At 44.8% G+C, this 20,333-nt stretch overlaps 1 protein-coding gene across 1 annotated transcript in view; it reads left to right on the top strand.

Moving 5' to 3' along the window:
* CDKAL1 (CDK5 regulatory subunit associated protein 1 like 1) overlaps positions 1–20,333 on the top strand; it is a 3,349,023-nt gene that overhangs the window by 847,808 nt on the left and 2,480,882 nt on the right. The window contains exon 5 of the mRNA XM_069613575.1: positions 18,113–18,209. Within this exon, the coding sequence (XP_069469676.1) occupies positions 18,113–18,209 (97 nt within the window). The remainder of the gene's footprint in view (positions 1–18,112; positions 18,210–20,333) is intronic.

Genomic DNA, 20,333 nt, shown 5'->3' with positions numbered 1-20,333 from the left:
CAGTTGTACAGCTCTACAGCTCAAATGTACCCATCTTGAGATAGGCCTGGCTGCTCAGCCACACTACCAACTTGTGTAGTACAGACCTATACCAAAAGGTGGGTTACCTTACACCAAGCAGATGTAGTCTCACACAGTGTGACTGCACCAATTCTTACCTAACAAATGGCTAGTGCAAATATTGAGGCCTGACTTATATGTTGTGCTAAGAACACTGTTGTCCTTTCGTTCAGGCACACTTGCTTTAGAGTGAAATTTAATTTATTTGTAAGCTATATTTTTTTGCATAAACGAACCAGATGAATTCGATTTGGTGGTCGTTTTTAGGGGGTGGAGGCAGTGTTTCAAAGACCTAGACTTGGAGGATAGCTTTATGATTGTTTCAGGAATGTGTGATGCACACATACGATGATATCGTGTACATTCAAATCCCTGTTCGCTTCCTTCACCTCTGTTAAGTAGCACGTTTGCAAGAGTACCTTTTTTGAAAAATCTGGCTAATTAAATTTCTATTCAGATATGTCTGGTAAATTAATTTTGCGATAGCAGTGCGTTTCTGAGAACGTGTCCTGATGCAATTAAAATGAAGGTCCAAGGTAAAATGAATTTAATTGAAAACTATAAAGGATGCCACGAAAGAGAAATGTATGTATTCATACCACTTTGAGTTTCCATGATTTGTTATTCTCATTAGCATTGATATTTTGAAGGATAAAAGCTTTTTGCAATTCTGTTACCCGTTCTAGCTCCTAGAGGTTTCTAAAGAACACATTATTTTGAAGGCTTTTGTTGATCTGAACACGGCTCATTAAACAATATTGAAAAAGAGGCAGCCGTAGTATGGGGTTCATATGTTGAGCTTGCAATTGCAGTCCATCTCAGAAAATTGGAGTCAAGAAATGTGAATGCAGGCTTTTCAGGGGCGGCTTGACTGAGTGGCGTGAAATATGCCTAGCTGAAATAATTGAAAATTCTCTCCTTTCAATGGCAAAAGCGAAATACTTTTACTTTGGCCTTTGTGCATTAAAAAAGACTTTTGGACCTACTGTTCAATAAAAACTGGTGAGATAAACTCATCAAGCTTGAAGAGTGACGCGGATAAGGGGAAAACAGCTGAGTGTATGATAATTTGGTTTATGGAAACATTTTGTTTCTTGTTCTGTTAGGACACATTTGAATCCAGGTCTCTTTGCATACTTTTCATCAAGCACCATTAAACTGAGTCTCTAAAGCGATGAAGGTCTTGCAAAAAACGCGGCAATAAAGCCAGCAAGTTCAGTGTGGGGAAATGTGCGCTTCGATCTTGTTTTCCATAAGCAAATTAGTTTGTTTTAACTTACTTCGACAGACTTACTTCCGCCACTACCAAGCTGCAAATCCTTCCACCCCCCAGAATCCCCAACGCTCAATACAGATATGAAGATGTACGTCTTCACAAAGTAACATTGTAGAAGTAAATTACAACAAACTCTTTAACTTCCTCGAAACCACAGGATACCACCCAGGATTTTCAGTAGAAGGAATGTGTAGTTTATCCTCTGGGTGTGCATGTATTTGGTTGTAGCATTTCAGATTCTTTATCAGTGTGTTTCTGTGGTTTGCTAAAGTGTAAGGGTGTGGCAAAATGTCTGGGATCGATTGGAAGAAAAACAGGGTTGAACTAAATGCCAGCCACTTGGGATTCATTTTTCTATTTGTATAGGTTTGGCGAACTGCTAAATCTTTACTGCTTGTCCACTGTCATTGCCTTGATTTTAAGCCAAGTCGCCATCTGTTTGACTATTAGTGACATAAACGTATCCACTAATCCCGCTGAAGAGGCCAAACCTGGCCAACCGACCAAATGGCTGTACTGATCATAGGAACTATATGTAAACGTGGGCCAGTCATAATTATTGATGATCTTCCAGGTTGGTCAAATCTGTGTTGGGTTTTGTTGACCAACTTGGAAGATCATCAATTATGATGACTGGCCCACATGTCGTATTTTGCTAGTTTTCTGAAAATGCAGATATTCCTGCCTCCTTCATAATAAATTAAATGAGGCAAAGCTGAACTCCTGGGTGCTGCATAGGTAAATACCGCTCACCGACAAATTGCCAAATCATGCAGCCTTCACCATTGCTCGAAGGGTTTGATGTGCTGTCAAAAGTTTCAGTTGCCCAAGTTCACTTGACAGTGGGCTACTCTTTGCCTTCATGCAAACTATTTCAATTGAACACTATTGTCATCCTGAGCAAGAAAGAGATCTGACAGTGAATTCTTGGACGCCTACGGAAAGTTCCAAAATGTCTCTAAGAATATTGGATAGAAACACACTCCATATTTGAGATGGTATGAAAAAACATGTCCCAATACTCATACCTGTGAAAGTGCAGACTTTTTGGAAAGGATGAGACACTGCAAGGTAGAAAGGAACCGGCACACTGTACATGGCGTATGAGAAAGGTAAAATAGCAGAGAGGCTCATGGATAAGAAGAGTGTACAAATGGCAAAGATAACTAATCAGCAGCAAAGGAAAGTCTCTACACAGGAAGAACGGGATTATAAAAGGAAGGAGTTTCGATTGAGGAGGTGTGGTTAACCAAAAAAAGGATGGGAACCCCAAATATGATGGGCACCCCAGAAAATTAGTGGAAAACCCAAAACCGAGGTAATTTCTAAAAGTGATGGGACGAGTGAGGAAGCCCAGGGCTCTTGAGAATCCTGCAAAGAGATGTACAGCTCGAAGGTTTGATGAATCCTGTGAAACGTGCCAGGAACCCCTGAGAAGCCTGGGGAAGGAGGCCTAAAGCTCTGAGAAGCGGAAAAGTGGTGCTTAGAGGATAACAGAATAGGCCCCAACCGAGCAAACCGGATTTAGACATTTCATCTTTGGGCATGCTTCCAATGCGCACAGATGTGTTGTGGGGAGGTGATTAAAGGTAGCACCAGTTTTAGTAGCTGAGGTGTACGTTGCATGTCTCTGGCTAGACAGCGACAGAAGAGAAAGGCAATTTATCTCCACCTAACCGATTTAAAACATGCAGATGTGGAATCTTATGCACTGGCACATTAAGTGATCTGCTCGAAATCAAACTGCTTGTGTCTAGAAGGGTAGCTCGGATTACGATGGTCTGGGTTAAAAATCAGCAACTTGCTACTTCATCTCGCTGCCCTTTTCTCTTTGTAGTTCTTTGTTTGATATAGCACCTCATTCTGGTATCAAGTTTATGTATTTCTAAGATTACTTATATTTGTGGACATGGGTAAAGATATTTCTCCAAAATATAACGGCTGTGCTTGCCATCCTTATTGCACTGTAAGGAGCAGTGATGCGGATGTATCTAACCTATGAACTTGAGAAACATGTAATTGAAATGCAGTGTTTGGATCATAATTATAAAGGCATTTTATGGAGAAATCCCTTACAAATGGTATCCTTGCTTGCTTTGTGAATCCATACTTTATCTCAAAGCAGGAACAATTTCACAGTGAACCATGGTTCGTAGGAAACATTTTTTGGTGGAAGATTTTGCCGTGTTGGTGGCCTGAATCTCTGAAAACCCTGGAAAGAGGAGTATGAAGTGACGCTTTGAGAAACCAATGAAGAGATGTGATACTTGAGAAGGTTTCAACCTGTGAAGCTTTGTGAACTCTGAAATTCCGAAAATATAATGCAAGACCACACCATGAATCTTGATGTGTTGGCACACACCAAACCTCAAAAAATTGCTTGAAGCAAGTTAGGGGTGTTGCTCAACGATCATCTGTTTACTGTAGCTTCAAAACCAAATTCATCAATATGACAGAGTTTTAGATACATTTAAATCATGTTTATTCTATCCAAAGTCAAAAAGTCCTGTCCCCATTCAGTTGATGAAATCCTTCAACAGGGGCTTAAATTGCCCATATCCTCTAACTATTAATACAAATTGAGAGCCCAAACGTAGGATCTCCTTTGTATTCCTGTGGTGGTCCCTCAGAGCATGGACGAGGACTTGAGTATATATGGATCCGAATGGCTCTTGTTTAGATTGCATCTGATTTGTGCTCCCAGGAATGCTCATTTGCGCCTTGGTATGTCGTAGATGAGGAGCCCCTTTTATGTCCATCTGTATAGGTCTTTACGTTTAAATGTACTCCCCCACCTTAGATGTTAGGTGCGGGGACCTGAAAGAAAGACCTATACAGAAGACCTGAAAGAAAAAGGTAATCGCCCTTTGCAACAGAAACCTCTGTTTTTTCTTTAATGATGTCCCCATAGGGAACAGTGAGCCGCTCAGTCCTTTCTCAGAAATCCTCATGTACAAGCCCAACTTTCCCGCGTTCGATGTAGCTTAATGGACACCATAACGGGGTGCAACAGATATCCTGATCTCAAAATGCATTTGGATGCCTGGGGCTGATGTCCAAGCAGTCTAGGCTTGGTCAGGGTCAGACTGGGGCGTACAGTTATCTCGGGCACCAATGAAAAGGTGGCCCAGTTGCAAATGGCAATTCATTCCTTTTCTGACAGACCGTGTGATCAGTACCTAAGGTTTGTTTTTGTTGATCAAATGTGATGCAAATTGTGCATTTTAAAGACTATTCATTCAGTAACAGTGGTCAAAACTACTAGCCGCATCAAAATGGCCCAAATTGTCCAAAAAACTGGGCCACACTAGCATTTTGCTTTTTTGGTTCCTGCATTGCCCTGTAGGCCAGTCCGAGCCCGGTCTTGGTTGTGTGGCTTAGCACTGTTTTTGTAAAGTTCTTCCTCCCCCTCCCAATCAAGAAGTCGAAAAAAAACCTGTTCGGCATACTACGACTATAGTGGGGCCTTTAGCTAAGCAATTATAGGGTGGACTGCACTGGGTGGAAAGGGCCTGCTACCCAACTTAGTTCATGAGGGCCTACATTGAATGCAGGGGGGGTTGTTACCTCCCGTTATGGCTCACCCAAACTCTGAATTTTTTACTATCCTAGATAAATAACCGGGGGTGCGAAGGACTATGTTTGTGAGCATAGATAGCCAGCTGCAAGCTGTTAGCCACCTTTTTGTGTAATTCTATCTTTGTGAGCAATCCTGTAATTGGCTGCTGGGTCTCCAGCTGAACCCCCCTAATCCGTTTCCCTAGCCGTTGGAAATGAGCAGCAGAGACGATAGACAGAGTGGCCGTGGAGAGCATGTAGTTGAGGTGGAAGGGGATGCAGTTTGCGCGGGGTTGGGACGAGAGCAGCAGATGTCAGCACAATAGGGGAAAATGGAGTACTGAGGCAATAGGCATTAGCAATCCGGAAGGAAAGCGTGCGTTGACAGGTGATTAAAGCCTACATTCCTCGCATCATCATTGGCCTGCGCCAATCCTGTTGGTGCCACTATTGGGTTAAAGATGGCTATATGCATGAAGTGATGGGTGTTCCTTGGCTGCACATTAAAGCCTGCTCCTCCTAAATGTCACCAACCATGGGCCACCATGCCTCACACTGACACCCACCCTTGCCTCTCTCCTTTTTGGGGGGGACCCCATCACAGTACTGGTTCGTGCTCCGTGCCTCCTCCACCCGTCCCTCACCCAACCACCCCCCTTCCTGTTTCCCCTCATCAGCTGCCCCACTTACCCTGCCACCTCTCCCTGTGCCATCACTGGCGTTTCCTCCTCGGCTCACTGCGGAGTGTTGCATTGCCACATGGTACTACCGACATCTTTTGTGAAGGATCCTTTCTCCCCACTAGCCTCCTCCCATAAAACAGCGTGAACAATCAAGGTACATCAGCAAACTTGTGTGGAAGTTTGAACTGTGCACAAGAGGCCCTGTTTCTAACCCCATTCCTCGATTATGAAATCTGGTTCTCTTTCATATTTTCACGATCATGTTACAGGAAAAGGTTGGCAATCCAAAGACTCCACTCCCTTTGTGGGAATATTGTTATTGTTATTTTGCATTTGTATAGCGCCTTATATACCATTGGTATGGTCTGAAGGCGCTGGTAGGTTGAACGCCCTTGGGAACCGAAGTTTGGGTCAGTGGAGAGATTAGAGAGAGTCCAAAAGTGCGTGTGCGCACCAGGTATGTGTGCAGCTGGTGCGGATTCCTGTGGTAGCTGCTTCTTAGCGGTAGGTGTGGTGGTTGAGGGATCAGGAGTATGTGTTCGGTCTGGTTGGAATTATCCAGACCGAGTGTGGCAGCGTTAGGCCTGAGGAGAACACCTGGCTGGGGGTGTGAAACCAGCGATGTTTATTTAGAGTGATGGGGGGAGAGCGGCAGATGTTGATATGAGAACAGTTATACCGAATGGTGTCATAGTATCTCTGTGTTCTAGTTGAATGGTGGTGTAAGGAGAGAGTAAGCGTGGGGTGTGATATAAAGTATGTTCTTTCAAAGGTTCCTTGCATTCGATAGCAAAATAGGCACGTCACGCAATTCTGAGATGTCTCATCTGCTCTATGCACTATTCATCCACTCAGCGTATTCATCCGTGCAGCATACTCATCCGCTCTATATATCCATCCAGCCCATACTCATTTGTTCCATGCGCTCATCTGCTCCACAGACTCATCTGCCACTCATCAGCTACGCACTCAACCGCTCCACAGGCTCGACAGACTTGTCTGCCACTCGTCAGCTCCGCAATCATCCGCTCCCCACACTCGTCCGCGTACACTCGTCCGCTCTATGTACTCGTCCGTTTCGTGTGCACTCGTTCGCTCACACACTCGTTCGCTCTCCACACCCCTGTTCGCTCTCCACACCCCTGTTCGCTCTCCACACCCCTGTTCGCTCTCCACACCCCTGTTCGCTCTCCACACCCCTGTTCGCTCTCCACACCCCTGTTCGCTCTCCACACCCCTGTTCGCTCTCCACACCCCTGTTCGCTCTCCACACCCCTGTTCGCTCTCCACACCCCTGTTCGCTCTCCACACCCCTGTTCGCTCTCCACACCCCTGTTCGCTCTCCACACCCCTGTTCGCTCTCCACACCCCTGTTCGCTCTCCACACCCCTGTTCGCTCTCCACACCCCTGTTCGCTCTCCACACCCCTGTTCGCTCTCCACACCCCTGTTCGCTCTCCACACCCCTGTTCGCTCTCCACAGTCCTGTTCGCTCTCCACACACACCGTTTCGCACTCCACACACCCGATCGGTCTCCACCCACCCGTTCGCTCTCTATACACCGGTTCGCACTCCACTCACCCGTTCGCTTTCCATTTGAACGGAATATGCAGAACCCAGACTTTTTATTGTATTTTTCTGCTCTCTAAGCCCCATAGGGTTTCGTTTTTTCTTCTCCATACCCATTTTGAATGTGGGCGCTGGACATGCATTGTATTGCTCATTTTCAGACCCCTGGCAATCTTGACCTGTCCGTGACTCTGGAGCACTGAGACAAGATCTGATGCTGAGCGAATGGCTGGGTTATTCCTTCCAGCGCCCTAAGCTCCACACGCCGCTATGGCAGGACCGAAGTAAAATAACGGCTTGATTTACTGTGCAGATAAATATTTCATCTGGCAGAGCTGAACATTTCCAGTTTGAAAAGTCTCAATCCTGCCTTTTTAATAAGATTTTTACAGACGGATGTAACTGATCATGTAAAACTGGTATGAATAAACTCTTGCAATTACGAGGCGCTGCGTCCCGTTCGCACAGCCTTTACTGGGATTGCATTGTCTATGCTTCAGAGCCTCAGTGTCGATGTACAGTAAATAGGCTTGGGTCAGGGGGGTTAACAGTATGGGCTATCCACAAAAACTGCGTTCAAATGAAAGCCCACCGTGTGCTCTGAAAGCCAGTGGTGCAGACTTGCACGAATAGGTTTGAATGTAGAATGAGTTTCTAATTAAGGATTCTATTCGTAACCACTTGCAGGAATGTATTCCTTCACTGCAATAAAAATACAAAGTGTGCCGTAACAGATTAAGGATATCAAGGGTGAACTATTTTTTGTTGTTAAGTAGCCATCACCTCATAACTGCTGTACCCATATGCATGCATCGGTATACTTTGCCGAAACCATACCCTTACCCAGAAATAATTTGGCTCACACATTGTCAAGTGTTGGCAATAAAAGGCCGTAGGTTTTTATTGTACAGATCTGGTTATGCCAATAACAATAATCACATATCATAAGTGGGCACTGGGTCTTGGGGTTACCCCCTCTGGCCCCTCCCCGCCTTATGTCCCACGACTTGTTGTGGGCACCATTCAGTGCCCTGTACTTCTTTTCCTTTGTTATTCTTCCTTATTTGTAGGGTGGGAGGGTTTTGTGGTAAAAGAAGCAAAGGTTTGGAAGGCACTGAGTAAACAGTGCACCTCCTGTGTGTTTGGGTCCCCGTTCAGGGTCCACAAACTGATTGTTTTCTGAGAGCATGCCGCTCTGTATTTATAAGACCCAGGGGAGCCCTGGGTCTTTGATGTGTATAGCAGTGGGGGCTGTTAAGTGTCAGCCCCTGGCTGGATAGCCGACTATCTGGCCCCCCGGGGGGGGGCAGGTCTTTGAACCTGATCCCTGCCTGCCTGTTGGTGTCCTTCGGTGCTTAGCACCTAGTTGCATGAAGGAAGGGTGAGGTGATTGCTCACACCTCACCCTTCCTCAGCTTTGTGGAGGACAGACTGCGTGTCTCTGACTAGGAGGGGGAGGAGAGGAGCAGAGAGGGGGAGAGGATGTGCTGCCCCTCTCCAGGCCTGCTGCTGCTAACAGCAGTTACCCTGCCTCGCTTTGTGAGGCACTGCAGCATTGCCCATAATTGCTGAACCCATATGCATGCATCATTATACTTTGCAGAAACCATACCCTTACCCAGAAATAATTTGGCTCACACATTGTCAAGTGTTGGCAATAAAAGGCTGTAGGTTTCTATTGTACATATATGGTTATGCCAATAACAATCACATATCATAAGATAATAAACAATACTTTTGGGCACCGGATCTTGGTTTTACCCCCTCTGGCCCGTGCTGCCACACGTGGGCAGGTTGACAGCTGACCGCGTTCCCCCATAAGTATCTCCTATTTACAACCCCTGGAGGCTAGAGTTGCTGTAATTTCTCGAAAGAAATGTTCCATGCCCTTGATAGATAAGTGAGTGCCGTCTTTGTGAAAAAGGTCTGGATCACCCAGTTTAATGGCTGGGTGCTTTATGAAGACCAGTCCTCTTGCTGTGCAGAATTCTTCTAGCCCCCTGTTGATTTTTCGTTTGGAAATGTCTACAGATTTGTAGCAATTGGCCCTTTGCCATTTTTTTCTATGCAGGATGGCTGAGAAATATATTTCCGTTCCTTTCCTATTGTGTGCGATGCCTGCAAGGGAGTCACACATGTCCTCGTAACTGTCTCCTCCCCACTGATACAAGGTCATTGCCACCTAAGTGGATGATCACAAATTCTGGCAGATCCCTGTATGTGACCAGTTCTGCTAATATTTCATGGATTTCTGCCCCTTGCAGGCCTCTGCAGCCCCACCATGATGAAATGGTGTTCGTGAATGGTGGCCTTTCTTTGGTCTCCTCTGCCGATCGGCCCGTCCTGAAGATAAGAGTGGCCGACTATCCATGCTGATTGAAGCACGGTCCTCCCTTCGCCTGGTGTTTCTGTATGAAGGGAGGGAGAAAGAAAGGGTAAGGGTGGCTGGCTATATTAGTTGCGGTCTGATGTATCTTTTGTAGCAATCTGATTTCCAACCCCCTATGTTTTTCAGCTGTTGGGGGGGCGGAATGGGTGCCGAAACCCTTGGGGTCCCATCCGGCATTGTTGATTGCTTTCATCAGCACCCCTTTAAATTGGTAGCGGCTTAGTGCCGAGGCATCCTTGTGGATCAAAAACCTCCCCCCAACCTTGGGTCTCTGCGCATAGTAAAGATTGGTGATACATACCGGGCAGTTTACTGCTTCATCGATGCACAAATATTGATGGTTCTTTTTGCCCCAGTTTTCAATAATTGTACTTCTATGCTGATGCTCTCCTGTCTGACCCTGACTTCTATGACGCCCAGGCCGTTCCTGGGCTTGGGGCTGGAAGCAATGAGTTCACCCACTCGAAAAGCCCCGAAGTATGCCAAGAAAAAGGCTGTTCTGAACAGTAAGATCTCATATGGATGCCCACATATGTCCTCCAGCTGGCTTGCAATTTGAACCAGTTTGCAGAAATCAAGGGGACGGCAGGTGTCTACCTGTGGGCCCTCTATTCTGGCCCACCCTTTTAATGCATAAGTAATGAGGGGACATTGTTTGGGGTCTGAATCACCCAGCACAAATGCCTGTGGCTTTAAAAACTGTTTGTAAGCACTTACTGTATTGTGCTGCGGTGGTGCTTGCCTGCGCTTTCCCAGCCATCTCCGTGAGGAAATTTAGGGCGGTGTTGACACCCGTCTTTGAGGTGTCTGGTTCTCGTTGGACATCCCGGCCTTGGCTCTCTGGCACTGGCGTTGATGCCGTTATATTTTTGGCACCCGTATTTGAGGTGCCTGGTTTATGTTGTGCATCCCGGCCTGGGCTCTCTGGCGCTGGCGTTGATGCTGTTATTTTTGATTTCCCATTATTTCCCAGCATTCCGCTGGTACTGGCGTCATCTGTTCCTGGGCGTGCGGCGCTAGCTCCCGGAATCTTGGCCACTGGAAGCGAGGTAAAGCATCTGCAATGTTATTATCTGCCCCAGCAGTGTGCTTAGCTTTGATCGCAATGTTTTCTTGGAGTGTGACTGCTGTGATGGCTCGTAGGACTTTTAGTACTAAAGGGCATTTGGTAGACCTTCTGTTGATGGAGCCTACTACTGCCATGTTGTCGCACCATACCCAGAGGTCCGTGTTAGTGAGCTGCCTGCCCCAGATGTGTAGTGTTAGCCAGATGGGAAATATTTCTAGGAGGGTGATGTTTTTTGTCCACCCTGCCTGTTGCCATGAGTTGGGCCAGTGTCCTGCCACCCACTCTGTGTCTAGTATGGCTCCAAACCACTTGCTCCCGGCTGCATCAGTGAAAACAACTCTTTTTGTCCATGTATTCACAGGTGTTCGCCACAGCGAGGTCCCGTTGAAATTTTTAAGGAAATTCTCCCAAACTTCCAGATCTCGTTTCACCTCTGTGCCTAGTCGGATGTGTAGGTGGGGTTTGGTAAATTATTTGATTTTGAGTTCCAGGCTTCTGGAAAATATCCTCCCTTGAGAATTTATTCTGGCAGCAAAATTGAGACTGCCTGCTAAAGACTGAATTTCTTTGACTGTGCCCTTGTCTTTAGTTATCAGGGCTTGTGTCTTCTCTGAGTTCTGAGATTTTTGTATTCGGGATCCTGCATAGTCAATTTCAATGCCCAGGAAAATTATGTTGGTGGCTGGTTTGGTCGTTTTTTTCTTTTGCTAAAGGTATGCCCCAGTGTGCGGCCATTCCTTCTAGCTTCGCCAGTGGCCTGTTGCATTCCTGTGAGTTTGCTGGGCCTATGACCATAAAATCATCTAGGTAGTGAACTACTTTGCTCCCTGGTCTCTGTTTTTGAAAAGCCCATTGAAAAAAGGAGCTGAACTGCTCGAATAGGGCGCAGGACACTGCACACCCCATTGGAAGGCATCTGTCTACATAGAATTTGTTGTTAAAAGTGAAACCTAACCATTGCTGGGAGTCTGGGTGGACTGGCAATAATCTGAAAGCGGATTCAATGTCTAGTTTGGCCACCAGGGCGTTCCTGCCGCATTCCTGTATGAGTCTTACCGCCTCTTGGAAGTGTGTGTAGGATACCGCAGATTCCGGGTGCGGAATGCCGTCGTTTAGGGATAGGCCTTTGGAGTAGGATAAATGGTGGGTTAGTCTCATTTTTCCTGGCTCTTTTTTAGGGACCAGTCCCCGCGGTGATATTATGTACTCTTTGAGGGGCATATGGTCCCAGGGACCAGCGATCCTGCCTAAAGGCAGCTCTTTCCTGATTTTGCTTTCCACTATTTGGTGTTTGTCCCTGGCAGGTTTTAGGTTCAGTGGGATGTTCTGTGACCCTGAGCCCTGAAATGGTATAATAAAACCTTTGGAGAAACCCTGCCAAATATTTTCGCTGGTTTCTCTGTCTGGGTAGTTAAATAGCACATCTCTAAAGTTGTATGGGTTAATTGGTGTACTACCTGGGGCCAAAACTGTAGTTGAAACAGCGTGGTTAGCACTAGATTTTTGGGTTTTTGACTGGCAGTCTGGTGCAGTTGCTTGCTGCGTGGTCACCGTTGCAGTTTGTGCAAGTGTGTTTGTACCAGCATTCCTTCCCCCAAAAACATTGTTTTTTTTCCAAAATTCCTGCACAGAGTATTGGCTTTTGAACCATGGTTTTTGTTTTGCTTTTGGGTATTGGACTTAGCCGTCCACGGCTGATTCTTCTGAAAAGGCTGTTCTCCCTTTTCATGCTTTTCATTATCGTTATTTCTGGGACCTGTGTTTTTGGTATTTTTGGAGGGGGTCGGGGAGGCCTCTCCCGCAACTGTCGCAATGTCCATAGTACACCTGGGTATTGTTTTGGGACAAAGTAGCATGCGAGGATTCACAATAGGTAAAGAAAAATGTAAGAGAAAGTATGAAGGAAATTTCAAAAAAATATACTTGGATTGCCATTTGTAATACTTTGTGAAGCAAAAGAAACTAGCTCTTGGAAATTGAATGGAATTTGTCAAATCACATCAATCAGAACTTTGTTTTTAGAAATTGTCTTTGTAATGTATATGTCCTGATGAGGTGCACCAGACGGAAGCTGTATAGACCGTTCTGGCGGCCCGAAACTCGAGTCGACAACACCATAGAGCCTACTCCTCCCAGAGTTGGCTTTAACTTGGGTTAATTTAGACAAAATATGGGGATTAATATGTGTCCATGAATAATCACCTTGGAATATCCACCCTGTGTTTTATATATTTTTATAAACAAAATAGTGTCAAACAGGCATGTTTTGAATTATCAAAGTATCAAACCCAATGGATGGGATTTTCTGAGTCACAGAACAAAACTACCAGGATTGCGTTTTTTGCACAAGTATGAGTGGTTGTTTGTTTGTATGTATCGGGATGAAAGGGTACGTAAGGAATGATATGTGAGATGTGAGTTTCTTTTTGGTTGATGTGATAAAATGCGTATTTTTTGAAAATTGTTTTTTATAGATGGTTTATTCATATTTTTGATATGCTCTTTTGTAAAAGTTTTCTACAATTAAAATATGATGAAATAAATTTGAAGGAAATGAGTTCTGACATGCTGTCTTGTGTCCTGAATATACTCTCTTTAAATAGGGTTGTTGTTTTGGAGGGGATTAGGTAACGTTTTCTACGTATGAATTTATAGGAATCAATAATAAGAGGATGTGTAGTTTATCTACGGGTAACTGCAACTTGTTTGTTTGGTGTTTCACATTTAACATGTACAAATCGTTTTGGACATTGTCCCATTCTATGGCTGGCCTCTCTGACATGCTTCTCCTAAATCTGATGTCGTATGCTAGCCAGGTCTTCCCCTTCTGTGCGACTTTTACCTGTTATTTTATCCATGTAGGCCCATATTTTTCTCCCATCGTGTGGGAATTTTTCCTCATAGATTGTTGCTAAAATGGCAAAGGCTTGAAAATGGCGAAGGCTTGGAGCCAGTTGTCCCAGTTCTGTTCTACCTGGGCGTTTCTGGCTATGGCTTTCTCTACTATCTTTTTAGGGTCTCTAAAAGCATCTTTTCCTTTGCGCTGGGCTTCTATTAAAGAAAAGATTTCTATGAATTCTTTTGGCCCATATGGCTTCTTTAATTGTGATATCAATATTCCATGAGAGGCAACTTTTATATCTGTTCAGTATTTCAGTCTGGAAAGATTTCATTTTTAGTTCTATTTGGGCATTGCAAATTGTTGCTATGTCTGTTGGATTGTTGTTGTTCTGCCCCGTTTGCCCTACTGTAACTGCATTGGGAGTTGACCATGCCTTCAGAGCCCTGTTGGGTCTGCCGTGATTGCTGTTGGAGCAGCTGTGTGGGCAGTCGTTGGTGCAGCTGGTACTTGTGGCTGTGCTGTGTCTGAAGATGGGATAGTTTGGATTGTTGCTGGTGCGGGGGGGGGTTCATTGATATGTTAGGTTCTAAAGGTATGTTGAGGTTTGCTGCCCCTTGTTTCCCTGTTTGCAGTAATTGCTTCTCCCTCATTTCCCTTAATAACTGTTGCATTTCAGACATGCTCTCGCACAATTTTGCCAGCTTTTTATTACCTTTTTTGGGGCCATCCGTCACTTTCTGTCTCTTTGCGGGTGTAGTGACGTAGTCTTGGCTGAGTGGCATGGTTATCCCATCCCTTGGCAGGCCGTAAATATTCTCCCCTACCCAAGGCCAACCGTAATGCTCTGCTGCTTCTATGGCAGCCAGCAGGCGTGGTGATTTGTTTTTTTTTGCTGGTGTTGGCATCCCAAGTTTTTCTTTTGGGACCCATGACTTCCTTTTAACTGTTTAGTTTGGAAAGATAAAAAGAAATGAGTTTTGCTGTGACTGCAAACTCTTCACTGTTGCCAAAATATTCTGTTCATGGCTGTCTGATGGCTGTCTTTAAGCTAGTTTGGGCTTTATATAGCGCAATGCAATTTCAGGTATTCTGAGCGCTGCTTATTATTCAAGCAATACGGTGGTGGTGTTTATTTTATTGACCTGCCGAGATTACCAACTTCTTGGGCAGATTTCTGTAAATGACAAAAAAAAGGCGTGCTCTCGCTGTGCAACTTGCCGCCCTCTTTCCGTTGCACTGCCCCTTTTTGTTGTTTCCCGTGTTGGGAAAGTGTCCAGTGATGTATAAAGCAGACAATTCTTAACCACCCCTTCAAAGTTGCTGGAGCTGGAGTTTTGGCGCAAAAATTCCCCCCCCCTTTCACTTATGAAATCTTGACATTCATTTAAATGTGTCACTGGGAAAGGCTGTCTGTATTAGAATTGTTGATTTCCCGGGCCGGGCTCTCCCTTTTACGCTCCTGTGTTTACTTCGTGTAAGAAATAGCCGGGCAGCGCGTGTCCCGCGACTTGCCGGGGGAGCGGCTGACGCGGCGGTTTGTTTTGACCTACTCGCGTGGGAAAACAAAGTATCTAATGTGCTCGGACGGAGCCAGGCATAGTCGCTTACCCTGTAATGAAGACGTATGCTTGGAAAACACCGCCGCCTCGCTGAGCCGCGCTGCAGGAATTCTTCTGGTCTGCTCAGGTAATTGATTTTGCTGCTTTCGTGATTCTTCCCAGGAGACTGTTTTCTTTAGTCAATTTCACTGCACGCTCTCCATCGGGTTGAACAGGGCAATGTTCAAGAAAGGAAAAAAGACGCAGCGAATGCCACAAACTTAAAAAGAAGCTAAAAGAAGCAAAGGTTTGGAAGCCATTGAGTAAACAGTGCACCTCCTGTGTGTTTGGGTCCCCGTTCAGGGTCCACAAACTGATTGTGTTTTCTCAGAGCATGCCGCTCTGTATTTATAAGACCCAGGGGGCCCTGGAACTTTGATGTGTTTAGTAGTGGGGGCTGTTAAGTGTCAGCCCCCGGCCGGATAGCCGACTATCTGGCCCCCCGGGGGGGGGGGGCAGGTCTTTGAACCTGATCCCTGCCTGCCTGTTGATGTCCTTCGGTGCTTAGCACTTAGTTGCATGAAGGAAGGGTGTGGTGATTGCTCACACCTCACCCTTCCTCAGCTTTGTGCAGGACAGCCTGCGTGTCTCTATGACTAGGAGGGGGAGGAGAGGAGCAGAGAGGGGGAGAGGACGTGCTGCCCCGCTCCATGCCTGATGATGGTAACAGCAGTTACCCTGCGTCGCTTTGTGAGGCACTGCAGCATTGACCAGCATTGACCAGCACAAAGGGTCAGACAAAAAATTGGTAGTGGTACACAAGGACAAGGTTGTGTTTCGCACAGACAATGTTTAACTTATTCATTTTAAAAGTGCCATGTAAACAATCAAGCAAGTTGCCTGCTTTTTTCCAATCGCAAACCGAGCTTACTGCAATACTATACAGCCAGCTCCTTTTTTGTTTGCTATCAGACAAGCGGGGGAGTTCTGTGAGCAAATCAAACATTGTAAGTTGGATTGTATGTTGCATTCAGGAATGTGGCAACCTTGCTTAAAAAAACCCATAACCTACATCAAGAGAGCAAGCTTCACTGGGAATTTGAGCCACATTTCAATTTTTAACGAACGTTCATTTAGCACAATATTCAAGAAAGAGAAGTGAAGTTCAATACACACATTGGCTCAGAACTAGTGCTTAGATGCTCAAATCTAGAGCAGGTTCACAATACGACAGGCTTTGCCAAGACAGGCAGTGCTAAGAAATTTATTTGCAACCCTATTATTGTAACACCCACCTCCCACAGTAATACGCTGCTCACTAATTGATGCATAGTATGTGTATCTAAACAAATTCACAAGCCTCAGAAGACTTGCTATTTTTGAAGCATTAGTCTTTCCAGAGCGTGTATCTGTTTAGAATCACATGCACCCATGTCAACAATGACCTTTTACTTTGGAAGTAAACAACTTGAAATACTATGAATCAACCACTGGATGACAGAGACTAGATGACAGAGTATGTAAAGAATGTGATTCTAAACCTATACAAGCTCTTTGGAAGACTGTTTGGAACAGGTGTCATTCCCTTGCTGCAAGGTCAAACCAATTGAATGAAACTTGCTTTTTTTTCCACTGATTTTACCTCACAGTTGGTGAGCACAGTGTCCAGATAACCAAATAGTAGTTACTGGCTTACAATAAAAGCCATAATCCACAATGGGGGATGAAGCAAATCGGGGCATGAAGAAAATGTATAGGTGAACAGCCAAATGGAGATTGTGTGGTGGTAAATGACAGACTGTTAATGGAAGAATCCTGTGGAGTAAGCGAAAGGGCAATAGATGTGTAATGGCTGTATCCTAATTTGAGAGGTGCTGGCAACACAGCATCAGCTCCAATGGAGCATATGTTGCCATATCCACAAATGCAGGTGGGGGCAGGAGGCGTCTTGGCTGTTGGCAGGTGAGTTACATTTAGGTGGTGTGGAAATGCACAGCAGCCATGCAGCGTGCACTCTAAACCTGTTACTTTTCCATAAAGATTAGAACATTGATTCAGATTAAGGTTGAGCTGTCATTTCTGAGTAGGTCAGTAAATCTTAATCTCTCAGTGCACCGATGGCTTACTTATATTGTGCTACTCTCTGGTATATTAAACACTGGCACATGCACATGGAGGCATGTGCAGATTGCAATGAAATATCATTGTTTCTTGTTAAGTCTTTGAAAGCAGTCCAAAGATATGAGCTTTTCTTGAGTGTCAACAAAGTTGCACAGACTATGAAATTTAATGACCCACTGTGATCATATTATGCTGGTATGTGACCTTAAAGCGATTGTATATGCGTGTGAAGCCAGCAAATTTGTGGTGACTGGCCAAAAAACATACTAATGATTTGTGACTTATTTCTGTCAACACTCCTTTAATTTTATGCCCCCACTGCACCTTGCCAGGCAGATGAACGTTCCTGGTAATGCAGGTTTATTTCAGTCTGAGGCCATGATCTAGCATTAAGAGAGGGAAGAAAAAAATATTGTGTATCGGGCATGTGGCAGAATCTGTTGGGAACTAAGCAAGTTGGTGGCAGTGCGATAGTCTACTGGGGCTATGAGAGGTTCTAATGGTAGGTGTGCGCGCTAAGTGATAGAAATATTGTATTTTGGGAAGGGCTGTGAATACACGAAAATGCCCCCCTGCCCAGGGAACGGAGATGAGAACTAAATTCAGAAGAACAGACTACATCGGAAGAAGGGGATCATCACCGGTACAAAACAAAGGTAATGCACACCAGATTAGAAGATGAGGCCTCAAGCATAGCTGATGAAATTGATGAGCTGAAGAGATCTGGTGGTCCTTTTCTGGATTTTCGTTTCTTTGTTTTTGCATGCACATTTTCACAGCACCAGCATTCAGACAAGCAAACGCCTTGTTGTATCCTCAAATTTCATTGTTGGGCAGTCCAACCCCAAGGTTGTTGGTTTGAATGTGCAATGAGCCCGTCGTATGGTCTTAGGTGGGAGGAGAAATGGCTATGTTGAATAGTTTTTGTAATTTTACTGGTATAAAAGGGGTTGTGTTGGTCGAATATTCTAATTTGTTCCTGTTCATTTTTTTTATTTATTTTTTAGGAAAGCTCAAGAGGCGCATAAGAAAGTTGTTCTGGCAGGCTGCGTCCCTCAAGCCCAACCGCGGCAGGACTACCTTAAAGGCTTGAGCATCATCGGGGTAAGCTCGATCATTAAAATAGTCAATGCCGTCATCTCTGCATCTACCCTTATAGTAGCCCGTGCTTAATGATAGATCACAAGATCAAACAAGCTCTCTGGGTCTGTCTTTTTTTGCCTTGAGTGCTTTACTCCATTTCAGTTTGATCTAACTTTAAGTGGACATGCTGTATTTTTTTATCTTTTTTTTCAACAGCATGATTTTCTACAGTTCTCAAAGCTTATTCTTATTGACACCAGCCACTCCACCATTGAAACGTAATTTTTAAGTGACTGCTTTTGATGGAAGCGAACACGACTTGAAAGATTGTATGGAAGCTCTGCATCTTAACCACTCTACTTTGACATCCATTGGCTAATTGCAGTCAGAGGTTCAAACCCTGGCATCATCGACTCCGCCCTACATATTCCGTTGTCAATAGAGTATCATTAATCGTACACCTATTATTTCAGCGCTTTTAAGCAGGTGTACCCCCACATAAAGTATAATATTATAAATGACAAACTGCAATAGCCATAAACAGGCCTGTAAATACATTTTTTTCATTGCAGTGTAATAGTGACATCACTATTGTAACTGTAATAACGTATTCCTGTTAACACGTAACGTCACACTGCCTCTGCAGCAGACTCGGTCATGTGGTAATGGCTGTGGGCCCATTTTGATAGACCCTGGTGCCATTACAGACAAATCAAGCCCGACGTTGCAGGTATTTGTTTTTGGCACCATGTGGCCAACTGCTGAGGTGTTAACGCCACAAACACATGGGTTCAGCCACCTCAGAGCTGAGACCCAGCTTCCATTTCCGCGGCTAGTGGACATGGAGCCGGCATTCCAAAGGCAGACGTTTTGAGTCCGATACTGGGAGGACGGCCAATGAGACACTTTATCATGAAGGTAAGGGAGTGGTGGTGGGCTGGAGACAGGGTTGGCAATGTGGGACTTCATGAGCGCCCAGCTTGCTTGTCCGTTGCAGGCTGCCCATGAACCGAACAAGCTGATTGGTTCATACACCTTCCCTGGGGGATAATATTGCTCCTGTCCTATCCTTATTTCAGGAACCATGATGACAAACACTATTGTACCATAAAAGTCATGGACGTTTTTGGTAAATCCAATATATTTGTACTCTGGCCCAATTAGGACCTGGCTAGGGAGGAATGCATTGCTCGCCCTCTGAGAGGAAGTTATTTAAATAAAGGACACAGACTCCAGGGTGAAAGGTGTAGTTAAGGGTATGTGTATTTATTGTTTAATTTGCATAAGGCCTACCTGTTCTTGCCAAAGGAAGGGTACCACTCAGCCCATTTTAGGGGAACTCTGAAATGTTAAACGATGGTTAGTTCTCCACTGGCTAGGGATTTCGAATGGAGCAGAATAATGAAGGGAAGAGAGGGGGAACAGACAATGATCCTACTAGGCCAGATGTCATTCAGATTGCACAAGTGCATGGGAAGGGGAAGGGGACAGTACAGTGAATAGGATAATAAAATGAATAACAAAGTAAAAGTACGGCCAGCAGGTGGTAAGTGCAAGGGTAAGTGCAGACTACAGGTGTCAAGTGCTGGTAGTGGGATTGTAGGGATACAGAAAACAGTTCCCAAGTGCGGGGGTTGCCAGGAAGGCAGTGCAGGAGTGCGGCTGGCGGGGGAGGGTGGCCAGGTAACCAGTGCAATATGACGAGTAGAGACCTCTTGCAATAAATGTATCCAATAACTCTGCCGACAAGTTTCCGGTAATGCTTCAATGACCACTTTACTTTCTGGGAGCACCTTAAGTGCTACCTCTACTGAAAAATATAGTAACTGGGAAGATTCACTGCACAATCACGGTGAATAAACTGGGGCACAGCAACTTGCAAATAAATTGCACTGTTTCCTTTCCTTCAATAATTCAAATTATATAAACTTTCAATTATTCTGTTTATGTAAATCATATCTGTGTATTATTCACATCATACACTAAATAAGTTAGTTGAACATTACATCTAATCTCATAGACACAAATGATGTCTTTCCAAAGAATAAAAATACACTTATATGTACATATCACTTTCAATAGTAATGCACACTTAAAGAAAATTCATCAATGAGTACTAATATTTGAGTTGACAAATTGTTTGAT

This window comes from Ambystoma mexicanum, chromosome 5p (genome assembly GCF_040938575.1).
Source record: "Ambystoma mexicanum isolate Mex_15411 chromosome 5p, UKY_AmexF1_1, whole genome shotgun sequence".
NCBI lineage: Eukaryota > Metazoa > Chordata > Amphibia > Caudata > Ambystomatidae > Ambystoma > Ambystoma mexicanum.
The sequence above is the reverse complement of the archived record's forward strand: the minus strand, read 5'-3'. Positions and strand labels throughout refer to the sequence as shown.